Below are 17,248 nucleotides of genomic sequence, written 5' to 3' on the forward strand. Positions count from 1 at the left end.
CTTCCGGCTAAGGGAAAACTCACCTTGTTTACGTTCTCCTTTGAAATCGGTCCCGTTGGCTCGTCCACTCCTTTTTGGGGTGCCCCTTGCGCTGATCTGTGTTCCCCGGACGACGGATCGGGCGTTGTCTGTTTTCCGACAAAGTTTGTCGTGCTGTCGGAAAGGATCGCTTACCTCCCCTGTAAAACTTCGTGAATTTTTGCGAAGTACCTGAAGATGGGGCTTTTAGGTCTTTCGCCGCATTGGAAATTAATTTGGCCGATTTTATTTTTTCCGACAAGTCGTTGCCAAATAAAAAACTACCTACTTCGGTTTGATCCACGATATCTTTGGTTTGTTTATTAAGAATTGGGCTAATTAGAGATTTGCGTCTTAAAGATTCTTTGAAGAAAAGATCGGTTAAGATCCTTCCCGCGTCAGAAAAACATGTAAGTATCTTCTCGATGAGAGGTTTAGGAATGTTTTCGCTGTCGTCTAAAAGCATAGAAAGACCTTTTCCTAAGGCCGTTAGCCCTTTACTCAAATGTAATTGATGTTCTGCGCGAGCTTTGTCCCTGTTAGAATAGGCCGCCGACATTAGCGCCATGACCTCTGGATTTACCTGAGGGGGAGTTAATCCCTCGCAATTATAGATCGTCTCACGTAAAAAAGGAATCGGGAGAAAGTAGTGTAACCTCCCACTAAGTTTATTGTTCATCTCAATGTCGCTGTGCTTTGAATAAAGATAGGTATAAAACTGGTAATTATTCGGGCCGTTGGAACCACCCTCTAGACTCCCAATGAATGAGCGAAGTGTTTATAACCGCATAGATGTTTATAATTTGAATGGTCAACTGTATAAGCCATTCAAATTATAAACATCTATGCGGTTATAAACACTTCGATGATATTCTAAGAAATCATTAAATACAAAAACCAAGACTAAATATTAAGTCCTAACTCTTTTACAAATTCTAACATTTTAGTGATTTTTTCAGACCATAAATTGACTTGTTCAATTTCCAAACCGTACTAGTATTATTCCTACTCTTACCTGGAAGTGACATGTACACCTCCTCAGTAATGTCATCATATAAGAGGGCGCTATGAACATCCATTTGCCATATGGGTAATTTCCAATGGTTTGCTAATACTAACAAAATTCTAAACGTGCACAATTTGGCTACTGGAGAATAAATGTCATATAAATCGTCCCTATTTTCCTGTTGAAAACCGCGGGCCACTAGTCTGGCTTTATATTCACCATCATTTTTAATTTTAAAAACCCACCTACTTTCTAAAACTTTTTTATCAAATGGCCATGACACTTCACTAAACACATTATTTAACTTTAATGCACTTAGTTCCTTTTCCATAGCTTCGTCCCATTTTCGACGGTCTTCCTGAATAGTAATGTCTTCTTCTCTCATCTGCTCTTCTGACGCACTAAAAAAACTCATTTCATAATCTTCCATCCATCGTGGTCGCTGTCTAGTCCTTCCTCTCTGCTGATCCTCATTGCTTAGCTCCTCAGTGAGCTCCGGTTCATTTTGTTGTTCATTTTCATCGTCAATCGGTGACTCATCTATATTTTCTTCTCCCGATTCAACCTCAGATTCACCAACATGAAAACTCCATTGTCTAGAATTTTGAAGTTTTACCTGCTTCTCCTGTGAATTCCGATCTTCAGGTATTATTACAACATCTCTGTGTATTTCGACTCTATTGGATTCTGGGAAATAAATTCTATACCCTTTCACTTCATCCGAGTACCCCACCAGCAACCCTTTTCTACTTTTTGGATCGAGTTTGCATCGTTTCTGTTTTGGTATGTGTACAGACACTTTCGACCCAAACTCTCTCAAGAGGGATATATCGTAATCTTTTCTATTCCACATACTGTATGCTGTGTCGCCTGTACGTTTATTGATTACTACTCTGTTCAGCGGCTGTGTGGATGGCTTCGGCCCAATACCTCTTATCCAAACCCTTGCCGCATAACATTGTTCGTGCTGCTTCCACCAGGGTTCGGTTGTCTCGTTCGGCCCGTCCATTCTGCTCAGGGGTAAAAACGCAAGTCCTCTCATGCTTTATACCTGATATTTCGACTAGCTTCTGTACTTCTTTGTTTACGAACTCTAACCCGTTGTCTGTTCGTAAACTTTTTACCTTTTGACCTGTCTGCGTTTCTAGCATTTTTATGTACTTATCCAAATTTCCTGTAGACTCATATTTGTTCTTTTGGAAATACACACTCCTTTGATTTGAAAAATCATCCTTGATGAGTAAAAAATAGTTAGATCCTCCTATGGAGGGAACTTCAAATGGACCACATAAATCGGCATGTATTAACTCTCCTATCTTAGTTGCTCTGGATTCACTTCTATTAAATGACAGACGGTGCTGCTTACCCAGTAAGCATAACTCACAAAACGGTTTACCAGTCTGCGAATGATCTATATTATACCTTTTCAAAGTATTTTGAACTTGGTCAAAATTTAAATGTGAAAAACGTGTATGCCACTCATTTAAGCTAACGGCCACATTACAACTAGAGTAATCGTAATTGTGTCGAGGTTTAAAATGCATTTTAAAAAACTTACCCCTGCGAGAGGCAATTACTCGAATCGCTCCACTACGGTCCATTATTTCACATTTATTCTTGTCGGATTTCGAAGTAAATCCTTTATCCAGCACCTTCACAAGAGAAAACAGATTTATTTTAAAGTCTGGAAGAAATAGCACATCATGAATTTCCGTTTTTAGCCATTCTTTTCCTGTAAACGCTTTTAGTTCAACCTTTCCAGTTCCTACACTTTGCACTACCGAACCGTCACCCATTTCCACAAGTTTTCTTACCGATGTGTCCAAGCTCACAAATTGATTTTTGTCAAAACATATGTGATCACTCGCGCCACTATCTAAACACCAGTCTTGGGTTGCAAAGTCCGAGATCCCCATCAATGCAACTGCAGCATTATCCTCTTGAATTTTTGTTGAACTAATAAATGCGTTCGTCTTGTTTTCAAGCTGGCTTTCCTGTTGCGTTGAACTTTTCTTATTTGCCCTTTTTCTGAATAAACAATTAGCTATAAAATTACCTTGCTTCTTGCAGTAATGGCATGTTTGGTCCTTTCTCTCCTCCTTCAGTTCCGGGCAGTTCCATTTACCGTGACCTTGTTTATTGCAACGATAACAAGTAATCTTGTTCGAATTGCTGACATCACTTTTACTCCCTGTAGCTAATGCTGTCGGTTGTTCAACCTGTTTCATTCGCTCTTCCTCAATTAACAAACGCGATGTCAGTTCCTTCAGTGTCTGCTTTTCTGTTGCAGTGGACTCCCAAGCTGATACGAAGTGTTTCAAATTTTCTGGAAGTGACATTAGGATTTTTGTCGTTATCATCTTGTCACTTAGTTCTTCACCGAGCTGTTTTAAATTTCCTTTAATCTCTTCTAACTGAGACACGAATTCTGCCACATTACCTTCCTTATATGTTAACGCAAAAAACTTTTGTTGAAGTAAATGTACGCTAACTTGTGACTTGTGTTCATATACAGATTGTAATTTCTCCCACATCTGGGCAGCTGTTGCACACGATAAAATGTGGGTTAGAGGTTTCTCTTCCATCCGAACTACCAAAATTTCCTGTGCCTTGGCGTCTTTCTTACTCCACTCATTGTTATTATCTGCTTCAGGTTTCGGAGTACTTCCCATTGCGATATCATACAGTCCCTTTGACTTTAACATGATGGTCGTTTGAAACTTCCATATAGTCCAATTTTCCCCGGTAAACTTGATGCCTGTATGTGTATCTTTCTCCATCCCAACCGTGTGTGTTTCCTTTTTTTCTAATTATCGATGTCTCTCCAGCCAAAAACGTCCCGCAACTTGCTAACGTGATTTTGGGGTTATGTTAATACACTTTCTTCTTAAAACAACGATAAATATAGCCTGTCTGGGCCCATAACCTGTGAAATCCTATTAACCAAAGGCCGTTCACTACACACGTATAAATGAATAACAATAATGAGTGAATATTTAATTAAACAAAAATAATCTTTTACATTCTTGACACACTATGTTCTATGGTAATGTTGCTCTCTAACTGCTGCCAACTTCCTAATTGCTGACAACACTAAACTAATAATTTCATTGTATTTCACAGCGTACTACATAGTAAAGTAAAATATCTTCGGAATGGATACCGAAATATAATTCTTGTTATTTACGTGAATCCAGCTTGTTGTGGACACGTACCTAAATACGGAGAAAAGTAGGAAGGCCAACATGGAAACCCTATTTAAACCGCCAGAACCATTGCAGCTAGATGGCAATATTGCAGAAAATTGGAGAAAGTTCAGCCAGAAGTTCGACTTATTTTTAACTGCAACTGGGTTGTCGACGAAAGCAGAGGAGAAAAAGGTAGCAGTCTTACTAAACTTAATAGGATATGAAGCACTAGAGCTTTACAATACATTTTCGTTTGTGGAGCAGGAAGAGAAAACGGTAGAGACTGTGAAAGCAAAGTTCGATGAGTATTGTTCACCGAAAAAAAACGTTATATTTGAGCGTTTCAAATTTAACAAGATTGTCCAACAAGAATGTCAGCCGTTTGATGTATTTGTGTCCGAATTGAGAAAAGCTATCAAGACAACTGAATATGCTCAGCAGGACGATATGCTAAGAGACAGGATCGTGATGGGTATATACAACAAATCGACTCAAGAAAAGTTGCTGAGAGAGGCAAGCTTGACCGTGACTAAGGCAATAGATATCTGTCGAGCCATAGAAGTTAGTAGAGACCAGTCGAAAGTGCTGCAAAGTGAAGCAACTGTACACAGTATAAGCAAGAAGAGCATGTCAAATCAACCCGTGAAGCAGGTAGCGAGGCAGGTAGCTACTGATTGTCAATACTGTGGCTATCAACATGCCAAAAGAAGATGTCCAGCTTATGGGAAGACCTGTGCACGTTGCCAGGGACGTAATCATTTTGCACGAGTGTGTTTGGAAAATCCAACATGTAAGGGAGAAAAGCAGTCCTCCACACAGAAACTAGACAAAAGGAAGATTGTAAAGAAGAAAGTGCATGAAATCGCGCAGTGTAGTGAGTTTGTAAAAGAAAGTGATAGTGATTCAGCGAGTAGTGAAGCAGAATTTTATGTTAGCTCCATAAGCACCACGAGAAAAACATGTAGTCAACAGGAATCAATGTGGACGAAAGAATTGTCGATAAATGGAAAAATAGTTAGGTTTAAGTTGGTTAGTAAGTCGAATGTATCATTAATACCATATGGAAATGCTAGTTTTAAGATTAAAAGTTTAGTAGAAGCTGATAATCAGATTCCCTTGTTAGGTCTTAATGATTGTCTAGAATTAAGGCTTATTAAAAGAATAGATTCCCTAGAATGTAGTAACAAATTTAAAACACTTGATGACGTAGTTAAGCAATATTCAAATGTGTTCTCAGGGCTAGGCAAGTTTCCGACTCAACATCACATAACATTAAAAGATAATGTCAGGTCTCGTATAAGTGCAATCAGGCACATCTTTTCTACTTAAGCTGCTATCCGCATAAAAGGCATGTATAAATATTAGTACGTTTTGAGATAGATTACTTTTAAAATCGTCGAAAAAAGTTGTATTCAAATCATGTGTTTTAGAACCACACTCTGTGTTCAATATATCTAAATCATCCTCAAAATTGTCATTCACTAATTCTTTATGAGATCCAGATGTGTTACCACAAGTATTTGATGTTTGAACGACTACATGCACATTTTTGTGTGATTTTAAGTGTTTTCTGTATGAATTTAGTGAAGGGAAATTCCTGTAGCAGTTTAATTCATTGCAATTATATTTACTATTCTCGCCTAAATTATGTACATGTTTTAGATGAGTCATTAAGTCTTTTATGTTACTGTAAGAGATATGGCATACTCCACAAGTAGGCATAGTAGAAAATTTTATTGTTTTGCTTCTTGTTCTATTTGATTCGATATGTCGGCAATAACACAAGCAGTACTACTGTGCTTACTAGTAGTGACAGTTTTAAACACAATTTCTTGGATGAATAACCATATGTGTTTGCATTCTATGGGATACTCTAGATTTAGTGCGTGTATAACTTTGTATAATAATTGTAGGACTCTTACCCACATAGCACACAGGTGTACTATGTACGTACATAACACGTAATTATTAGACGTAACAAATGTACACTGTACATGGACACACGTACAATGTACTGTACATGGACGTACATTTAAAGTCCATTTGTCACAACATTGTACCTATAGTGTACGTACACTATTTACGTCCATCGTACGTACCTATTGCATGTACATTGTAGATATTATTATATACATTGTAGGTACATAAGAAGTACACAATAGTGAAAACATAACGTACAATGTACATATTTTGCATCTACTATAAATACTGCATACGTGCGATTTTGATGCATATTCAAAAACACAAATAAACTTTACTGAAACAGAACGTGTTTGGGCAGCATTGCTGTTAAACACGTTCTGAATATTAAAGTTTGCTTATAGTTTTTGGCGTTACTATTCAGTTCGTTTTACTCCAACTACCCGACACGTTCCTATACTTCCAGGTGATATATGTAGGAAATTTTTTTTAATAAAAATTGTTTACTAAAAAACCCAAAAGCTTCTCGCTAGGTTGCCTGATGGAGGTACTGATGATATCTAAAACCAAGTAAAATTTTAAAGCAATAAATTTATTCAGAAATTCACAGCGCTACATAAGTATATGAAACTAAAAGGTATTTATTTCTTGGATCTTTCCAAGCACCGTCTTAACCATTTCGTAATACTGCCTTCTACATCCTTCAATGTTGCAGAAGGGAACAAGTGCATTGATGATTCTTTAAAAGAAAACAATAAACTATGGCTTCACACATAGAAATACTTACTTATTAGAAGTTCATTCAATTTGAGTTTAGTAAAAGGTTCCTTTTTGCGCCTTCCCAAAAAGCTAAATGTAGTACCACAGAAATTGTTTGTAATGAGCTTCTGTGTTGCACGAAAAACGAAATCATACGTGTCCTTCCCACCAATATGAGACACTTCTTTAACCTAGCCAAAACAAAGAAAAAGAAATATTAATTATTATGACAGTATATGATTCAACATTTTAATGTAAATATGCATGATATAGTACCAGATATGAAATACAAACTTTTTGGAAAATGACAAACCAAATATTCCACTTACGGCGCTCTCCATATGTTCTGGTGTACTTAAGTACATTTCCAAATCATTTAAATGCTCCTGCGAATCTATTGGTAGATTTGTCATAATCACAAAAAAGGATTCTGCATTATCATCAACGTTCTCTTGAGTTTGGGTACTATTCTGTGATTCCAAATTTGTTATTCTATTACTAATATCCATAAGGATGGATTGCAATATATTTTGTTTTTTAATGATTTGCTGGAGATATTCTTGAAAGTGAAACAATATAATACATTTATAATTTTACTGTAACCTTACTAATTGTTTGAGTTTCATCCTGACCATGGCCGTCACCTTTCCTTGATATTGCTTTACTACTTTGACCTTGCATTGTAGTTTCTACCATTGTATCATCTCTTGTCTGAGAGTTTTCTGTAAAAACATGAGTTAAAAAGGCATGTCATCTGCAGACAGGAAAGTAGATAGTTATGAGAAGACATATACAATGCAATTTAATGCTCACCTTTTCTTTTGTTCGGTGTATGTAATTCAGGTAAAATTAGTTCCTCACACTCCACATCTATTGATGCCGCACTGCAACTACTGTGTTGAGGTTCATCTGCGCGTCTTTCAAACGTTTCTACAAACAAAAGTGGAATAACAACATTGAAAGCAAAAAATGTAATTTTTTCCATACCTCTTATTGTCAGTTTTGGTGGTTCCGGTAATACTGACTCTTCATTTTCCTCGTCAATAGACGAAAAACTAAAGGTTTTTCTGAATATCTTCCGTTTTCGCGATGAAACAGTGGTAGCACCAGCTTCAGCACTTGACTCTAAATCTGAAGTTGTCATAGCAATCTGTGACTTTCGATTTGCTTCTTTGAATGTATCTACGTAAACAAAGGTTTAGAAATACTTGAAAAATTTTATGCAATACAATACCATATGTGGCATTCCTAAAAGGTTCACACGGAAACTCGAGCCATGTTTGGGCGTTAAATGATTCATGCTTTTCAATTGCAGTCCTGGTCAACTTATCGTTATAAGGGGGCCAATAACATTTGTCCTTATGTATCCACGATGTAGGTACAACGCACACCGAATTTTCTTTAGGGAATTTGACCACCGACCAAGTTGAGTTTAATGAATCCATATCCATAATAAACAGACAAAACTGGTGATTAATTAGCGACATTAAAGTTGAAACCCATTATTATCCAATGTTAATCAGAATAATTACACAAATCCTCCTTTGTTAATTACTGATAATAAATTGCGCAAAAGTAGGAGGTGTAGATGGAATATTTTATTTTCCTTTTACTTCAAATAAAGTACTTCATCAAATTTGATATCTTCTGATAAAGAATGGACGAATTAAGCAACACTCGTCATTAATTCTTAGAAAATTTATATTCAGTTCTCAAATTCTGAATTAAAATAAGTATTTTTATGACAAATTTTGTATACAGTGTTGGACTCATATGGGAAACTGTTATTATTGGATTTAGGAAAAAGTTATTCTTCATAAAAAGTTCTGCATTATCTAAAACCTAAAATGCAATCATTAGATATAATTAATTTTTTTAACCCATTAATGCCCACCAAGCTTGTGAAAGATTAAAATAATTATTTATGATTGAATCTTGTCAAATACAGTTTGTTTTTGTCATTTATGCTTTATTTTGAACTTATTTCCCTAAAACGTAAGAAAAAAAATGGTGTACTCAAATGAGTACATCGGGCACATATAGAATAAAAATCAACAAAAAAAATATGTATTTAAAAAGTCAGTCGATATGACAAGAATTATTTCCGCGTGTGAAATATCTTGAAACAGTCTCTCTCAATACAAAGAGTAACATTACACTTCTCACAAGCCCATCTAATTCTGCTGTGACATACGCTACAACGTAGTTGATTCGACAATTTTTTGGGAAAGTGGCCTGTTGGATCGTCCAGTAAACTCCTAGGTAATGAACCGGATGGTCGACTTGAAGTTGATCTTCTTTGAATTGACTTGTTATAAGACCGTAGGTAATGACGGGTAACATTTCGTTGAAATAATAGCAAGTCCATAGGGTCTTGTGGGAAAGCGAGTTGGTATAGTCTCCATGCGTTGACAACAGTGACGTTTATCATGTGGGTGAAAAGAACCCACCACCACTTTTTGCCATGTATCGCAACACGGTAACCGTTGACTGACTGATCTAAAAGATCCACCCCTCCCATGAATGCATTGTATGTCTGAAAAAGCTTCGGTTGGGGTACTGATATCTTTTCCTTTTTCTTTGACGACCATCTTTTTACTTGTGACATTGGTTCAATGCCGTCGTAATTGGTCGCCATTGTAACGACGCTATTGTCATGCCATCTCACGAAAAGCAGAGAATTTTCTTTATCGTAACGATAATCGAAATTACCGCGGTCTTTTTTTTTCATCTGAGCGGAAGGAAGAATAGGACACTTTTTTGTACGGTTCTCTCGCACTGTTCCGGTAGCTCGTACACCGTTTCCTCTCAAAGTAGTGAGCAGGTCGTAACTAGTGAAATAATTATCAAAAAACACGATGTGATCAGTAGGTTCTTTGAGAACTTTTAAAAGATCAATTACCACCTGCGATCCCAGGGGAAGTGTAGACCTCGGAATTTCAACCTCACTATTTGTTGGCTTAGCACCACAGTAGGTGTCAAAGGCATAACAATAACCACTGGAGCTACATAGCATCCAGTCTTTATAGCCGAAGCGTACTGGTTTACCTTTGATGAACTGCTTTGCAGAATGGTGTCCAAAATATCGCACCATAGCTTCATCAATCGACAAACATTCGTGAAAAATCCCGAACTGTTGGAACTTATTATTTAGTAAATTCATCAATGGTCGTACTTTGTACATTTTATCACTTCTGTCAATCTGTGTGTTATCTGCCAAGTGTATATATTTTTTTATCTCCTCAAACCTATTTCTACTGATACAATTCGAAACAAATGGCACATTCACATCTTCGTCCAGACACCAATATAAACGGGCACGAGGTAACTTATGGTAACCACTAAAAAGAAGCACACCTACAAAAATCTTGATTTCTTCACCAGTAACTTGAAAGCTGTGATTATTGCTGGCAGTGGCGTATTTATTGGTTTGTTCTACTAGGAGATTGACAACTTGTTCATCAAACAGTTTTTCAAAAATTTGAATGACATTACAGCTAGACAATTGTTCTCGTACTTTTTCCAAACGAATAGAGTAGCCATTAGCGGATGTCATTTTCAAATCCACTGGTTCGCTACTCCACTTGGGCTGACTTATTTTTGGTTTTTTTGATAGTGTAGTACAAACCTGAGATAGTGGCATGTTATATTCTTCATCGCTATCATCCTCCATCGCTATTTCAATTTCTCCCGGAACATCTTGGGGAAGACTAGCTGTAACCAAATCGTCTTCGTCAAACTCCTCTTCGTCAGTTTGGTAATCGGGTTCTGGTGGAATAATTACCACATCAATTTCTGAGTTTGGGAATTTTGTATTTGCTATAGCATCTTCTGCAGACGCTAGTGTTGCGAACCTTTTTCCATAAAAAGATGAAGCGGAAATCGCATTTACTTGTTCCATCATAAAAGAATGCCTGAAAGTGAACACTTTATAGGAAGAAAATAACCGAAAATGTATCCTGCATTTGCCCATTGTACTCAATCGAGTACACCCATGTTTACCCCAACATAAAATCGGATGTAATAAAGCTTTCACTTACCTAACCGCAGAATCTTGTTTTTACACCTTTGTTTATAATATTCAAAACAAAAAAATTTCAAAATTTAACAATAAACTATAAATTTGAACAGTATTCTGTTATTGTCACGATTCAACACACAAAACCGGATGCACGTGTCTCTGTAAGTGGCTATTATCGTAACCTAGAATGAAAAAAGCGGCAAAATTGTTGTCAGAATTTATGCAGAAACTGCAAGGATCAGGATTCTGCAATTATACTTTCCATTATTAACCCATAGATTCCGCCTCAGTGCTAAAAAACAGGTGTACTCAAGCGAGTACAATGGGCATAAATGGGTTAAGCCGTATACGAGGTTTGTCAAAAAATATTAAAAGTACAATACAGAAAAATGTTGTAGCTATTTAAAATTGAAAGTTATATTCAAACATGCAATTACAGCTATTTAGCATGAAAATTTATAACTACAAATAATTTAATAATGTAAAACGTAAATAATCACCAAATCTTAATTTTTATGCTAAATAGCTGTAATTGCATATTTGAATAACTTTACAACATTTTTCTGTATTGTAAAAAATAAAGGTACTTTACTCTTGAGTAAGATTAATATTTTTTTACAAACCTCGTATACGGTTTAAAAAAATTAATATCTAATGATTGCATTTTAGGTTTTAGATAATGCAGAACTTTTTATGAAGAATAACTTTTTTTCCTGAAACCAATAATAACAAAGTTTCCCATATGAGTCCAACTTAAGTGGGCACACTGTATAAAACAAAAATTAAATGCTTCTACGCCTTCGTACCTGGGCCTTACTACATATCTATTTTTTTAAGCACAATGAATTTCTAAATAAAATTTTAATAATTTTTAAGATTACTTTCTTAAAGACTAAATATTCATTATTACACTATTCCTTTGAATGTAATAATGGTATTACCACAAACCCTTCATTATAAGGCATTTTAAAAAATTTACAGCAAATTAAATTTACATTCCACATTTCCAATGGGCCCATACCTGATATCATATAAATGTCAAAAGTGGAAGAAGGACAAGGATCCAAATATAAATCCTTGCAAGAATTAAATTTGCGGCCAATTATAGATAAATCATTATTAGCATCGCATACAATATTTTCAATGCAAACAACAGATTTATCTTTTAATCCACAGCAGCAATCAGCTTCGGTTAGTTTCAATGCAAAATTTGGAAATTGAATACATCTATATTGGGTCATAAGATGATTGCCCAACACAGGACCATTACTATGTTTCATAAGTGGCCTTACTTTATCAACAATATTTCCACTTTCAGGTGTATTTGGGAAGCTGTTTTGTTCTAAAGTACGCTTAACAATTTGTGCTAGAGGATTTGTGCCTTTCCGAACCAATGATTTCAATTTTTGTAAATGATTCTCAAATGGAAAGGCCGAAAAGTTTTGCAAAATTCCAAATCTTTTGCAGTCTTCATAAATATGTAACAAATTATGTATATTATGGGAAGCATGTTCCTTTCCATATAAAACTACAAAAGTCTTTACAAAATACGATAGTAACGATTCTGCATACGCTCCAAAATGTTTCAAAAAAAAGTCATTGGACAAAATAGTTGCACTAACATGTAGACATAGAAAATTGGTATAACGATCAATAGACAAAATAGATTTCAAAATTAATGGACCAGTATAATATAGTAATTGTCTAAATTCAGTAGCTTTAAAGCGTTTTAGATCTTGCAATGATCTCGGTTTTCTGACAAATTCACATGGTACATTATTACGGAGACTAATGAGAAATTTAGAAATACGGGAAATGTCATTAAATGCTAATTTTGTTTTTGGTTTACCATTTACCCATAACATAAGCAACTTTCTAACTACACCTAAACAAATCAAGTGCATGTAATCTAGAGGAATATCGTATACCATGTCAAAATGTGATAGGATTTCAATTATAGAAGATCCAACATGATGATCTTCATCAAATCTGTTTCGAAATTCCACATCAGATCGTTTCCTCAGATTACTTGTTTCAGAAAAATAGACACGATTGTCAGAAAAGGCTCCTTCAATGTAGCACTTGGAGCATGAACTGTAACCTGTATGACCTTTAGTAAACGTAATAAAAGATTTAGCAGGCGCATCACATATAAATGAATTGACTCGAAATGGGTACGTGATGTTCTTATACTTAAATCCAGTACTTATAAGGGAATTTGATTCTGTTACAAAATCATGTAAAAGCATATTTGCATCTGTTGGTTTCTCAAATCCATGATAGATTCCAATCATTTCCACTGCTTGTGGATTACCTTCCAAATTACACAAAATCGGATAAACCTGACTGCCTGAACTCTTGGAAATTGGTAGCCCATCAACATTGACATTTATTTTAACACTACTTAATGTATCAAAAAATTTATCAATCAACTTAGTAACTGCATTAAAAACCCCAAAATGATAATATTTCCCTGGTTCGACAACTTTTAGTTCACATTTTCTGGGTGTTTTTAATAATGTTCTTGCATCATGTGGTAAAGTTGGATCCAATATATGTAATAATTGCAGTAAAGCGTTCAATGCTATAAGTGGAATTTGAAAATTAATAGCCCATTGAGCTAATAAAACTTGAAAGCATTGTTTCAATGGTTCATTGGACTCTAACGCATCATGTTTAGCAGGAATTACGTCACTTGCAATATCTGCTGTATCGTCGCTTAAATCCGACGTGGAAGTATTACTATCCCTGACGTAGCTACAATCGCTGTCATAGCCATTAGAATCTAAATCAGCTGGTTCGCAATGGTTAGCATCTACCTCGGCATCTACGTTACTTAATTCAACAAGTGAATCGCGCAAAGGATTATCTTCACTTTCGTCTTCGGAAGGTACATTCACACAGTTGTTTATAGAATTAATAGTTAGTTTTGTCCTTTTTAAAGCATCACGGTAGAGCTTTCTCCTTACTTTATATTTATTCATTTTTTCTAAAAATACTTTTACAAACTACCTACGTATGTACTTACACAATTCGGACACAATGAGGGATGCCAAGGCCAAGGAAGGCAGGTAAAACGTAAAGTGTTCTAAAAAAAGTAGTTACAACAATTTATTAATTATTGATAATTGTCTAGGTCAATACTTACGATTAAAATGGTGTGAATTTCGGTGAAAAGAGATAATCTCGTTGCTGAGCTGAGACCTGGTAGCGCGGTGCGGTTATTCACCTTCACCTTCACAAAATCCATAAATTTTATCGTACCGAATCGCGTGTTGTCGGTGCATTCGTTAAAATGGTAAAACGCGATTGGTAGCGAGGTTCGGCAGACGTTGTAAGAATTGAAGTGCGTATTGCTTTTCCTATGACGACATGTTTTAGTATTAAGAATACAATATAAATTAACAGCATTCTATTTATTGTAGTGATATCCCAATGCTTATGTTAGCGCATTTTATCTACGGTCTGAACACAAATAATTAAAATTAAAAAGTTACAATGCTTTCATGAAAAATGTACGTACAGTGGATATAAGTATTTAACATACATAGTACGTACTGAGATGTACGTCAAATGTACGTCCATTTTTAGTACATGGACGAACTTACCTAAAATGGACAAAAAATGTACGTCCAATGGACGAAGCGTGCTATATGGGTATAGATGAATTGACAACAAATTTTTTACCATACAGGACAATACAAAATTGTTTTTCTTCTATTCCAACTACCGCTCCAAATGGTTGCATTGGAAATCCATATGCCAGTAATTTTTTTTCTCTAGTTTCAATTAGTTGATCTATATCACTAAATGCCTAGAAAAAACAGACCTAAATTTAGGTACTTTATGTAATACAGCTACTCACGTTCACATTAATAAAAAAGCTCTCTTGTGTTTCTGACCTAGTTGGCCTCCAACTGCAATTTGTATTTTGTTTGGTACCTTTCCTTAATGTAACAACAGAAAACAGAAGAGGAAGTACTAGCAAAGCTTTAGTGTTATTATCTAAAAAAAGATAATTATTACAACATCATTTTTGTAAGAGTTTTACTACACTACCGAAATCATCTAAGTTGACCAGTTTAATTTTTCTATCAAGTGCCTCCTTTAAAATAGCCCGTGCAACTTTGGGCCATTCCTGATATATATCTATTTTGTCTTCATTTGCTTGATTAAAATCAGACTCCAACTAAAACATAATTTAGGTACCTATATTTTGTGAACATTAAAAATAAAAAACACTAATATTACCAAATCAAGTCCAGTCTGCAAACTTAATGCTGGAAAATCATCAAATATTTCTTGTAGAGTTTTATTGGCATAGATTCTAGTTCGTGTGTGGAACGTCGATTCCCAGTATTGAAGGACTTTAGTATATGGTTCTATCGATACTTTTAAAAACTCTAACTTCTCATCTGTTTCTGGGAGTTTGTTATCCTCCACATTAATATTGTGATCATCAACAGCTTTACTAGTATTTGCCACTCGGAAACTAGCTTTAACATAGATATACCGAGACCACAGTTTTCCTCTGGCCGATTGCTTCCGTAAACCTTCCTTCCCAGATGAATATGGAATAAAATAAGTCTCTTTTTTTCAGTAGGGAACAGCTCCACTATTTCTTCAGCAGCTCTTGTGAAAGTGTCTGCCTTTATATGTACTAAAACAAATAGAAATTATACGTAGGTTCATTATACAATACCTATATTCTTACTCAGTCCTATTTGATAATAAATAGCTAACGATGAGTTTGCATATTTTCTGCCTACAATCATTGCTCAGTTTTTTCCTATTTTTTAATGCCAACTGACCATCTGTATGGATTAATCACCTCACTAAATAAAAGATACAAACATCTGAAAACAAGCTTCCTTGTTTCACTTTTTTTTGGAATAGGATTGCTATTTTCTGAAATAATACTATGCATTTCTCTTGAAGGTGGAAGGCTCGGTGGTAGGCCCACGTCGAGATTCATATTTTGAGATGAATTTCCAATGTTAAGAAATGAACACAGTTCAGGATCGGGATCAAACTCAATCACATCATTTGAGCTGTTAGAAAAAACGGAGATAGTTTCTGTTTGGCTCTGCAACAATTACATTAAGTTATACATTAAACATTTCGTAGCAGTAGTGATTCAAATTAAAAGTCGTTAACTTGTGAACCACATGTACAGGTGGCCAAGTTTAGACGTAAGTGTGGGGTAACTCGGACTATAAGTGATATGACCTCGTACTTGGATGTATTTTTATGCTATAAATTCGATATTGAAAATCAAACTGGCCTACAGTCTTTTGTTTTTGAGTTATGGACAAAAGTTGCATTTTAGAATTTTTAGATAAAAGCCTATAATTTCTTTGCTTATTAAGCGGCAATGTGTTTATTGCAAAGGTTATTAGTTATGATTTTGATTGTTACATAATCTGCCGTGTTCAAAATAAGTATACCGGTCAAGTAAAACGTTATCGGGCCTAGCCTAATTTTTTTAAATGGAACACTATATTTTAATCAAAACAGACACCATATAATTGAATTCTCTTTTCAAAAATATTGCACACCAGGAATATTTAAAAAAATATTCAAGTGATTAAGAAAAATCAAAAAGATTCAAAAAGAAAAAGGGTTCTAATGCTTAAAAAAAATACAAAGGTATATAACAAATCTTTTAAAATGAGTCTTTTTGAGTTAATATTAAATTTTCTGATTTTTTAATGAAAATATGCCACATTTTTACATTAAAATATACGGGGTGTTCCATTTAAAAGAGGAGGTTAGGTCAGACAACTTTTTACCGGACCCTGCACATTTATTTTGAAAACGGTAGATTATGCAACAATCACTACAAAGAAACTTGTAATAGGTAAACATATTTCTGGTAACTTAATAACCAGAGAAGTTATACTTAGCGTTTGTTTTCAACATCGAGTTTATCTAAAAAAAAATAAGGATTACTTCATACTAACGGCCAAAGTAGAACTCTTGATGATTACGTACGACTACGTATAAGGATAGTTATATAGAATGGGTTGAAAAAAAAATTATAAAAAAAGAGCGACGTCATAATTTTTATGTCATGTTGTACCACAGAGTTGTATATAAGTAAATAGAGAGACAGTCTTGTAGCGAAAAATTGACTCCAATTGAATCTTGCGCAGGCCGTTGGTGAGTGTGCGCAGTAATCGACAACAGAACCGGCTTCAAATTAAATGATCCTTCAAGCAGGTTCGGCTTGAGAATAATATGGTTTCTCATTGCAACAAAAATTGATAAGAAATTCAATGTGTGGTGAATGATGTTAACACTGTGTCTTGAATAAATAAGAAACATTACAATCGT

The 17,248-nt window shown here is 35.2% G+C and overlaps 1 protein-coding gene across 1 annotated transcript; it reads right to left on the minus strand.

Moving 5' to 3' along the window:
• Positions 1-6,737: 6,737 nt before the first annotated feature.
• Positions 6,738-8,559, minus strand: LOC116176302. The gene is made up of 7 exons (XM_031494802.1): positions 8,126-8,559; positions 7,879-8,073; positions 7,705-7,821; positions 7,500-7,613; positions 7,221-7,450; positions 6,920-7,082; positions 6,738-6,871 (listed from the first exon to the last, which is right to left on the minus strand). The coding sequence occupies exons 1-7, from the start codon at positions 8,376-8,378 to the stop codon at positions 6,774-6,776; spliced, it is 1,170 nt and encodes a 389-aa protein (XP_031350662.1). The 5' UTR covers positions 8,379-8,559; the 3' UTR covers positions 6,738-6,773.
• Positions 8,560-17,248: the final 8,689 nt, after the last annotated feature.

The sequence above is a fragment of the Photinus pyralis genome, unplaced genomic scaffold (genome assembly GCF_008802855.1).
Source record: "Photinus pyralis isolate 1611_PpyrPB1 unplaced genomic scaffold, Ppyr1.3 Ppyr1.4_LG1, whole genome shotgun sequence".
Taxonomy (NCBI): domain Eukaryota; kingdom Metazoa; phylum Arthropoda; class Insecta; order Coleoptera; family Lampyridae; genus Photinus; species Photinus pyralis.

Excerpts from the sequence above, each read along its gene's own strand:
- LOC116176302 (XM_031494802.1), bottom strand. The coding sequence starts at position 8,378 with ATGTCGCTAATTAATCACCAGTTTTGTCTGTTTATTATGGATATGGAT. Across the intron at positions 8,074-8,125 it reads TTTTAGGAATGCCACATATG|ATACATTCAAAGAAGCAAAT; the intron begins GTATTGTATTGC and ends TTGTTTACGTAG. Across the intron at positions 7,614-7,704 it reads TACACCGAACAAAAGAAAAG|AAAACTCTCAGACAAGAGAT; the intron begins GTGAGCATTAAA and ends ATGTTTTTACAG.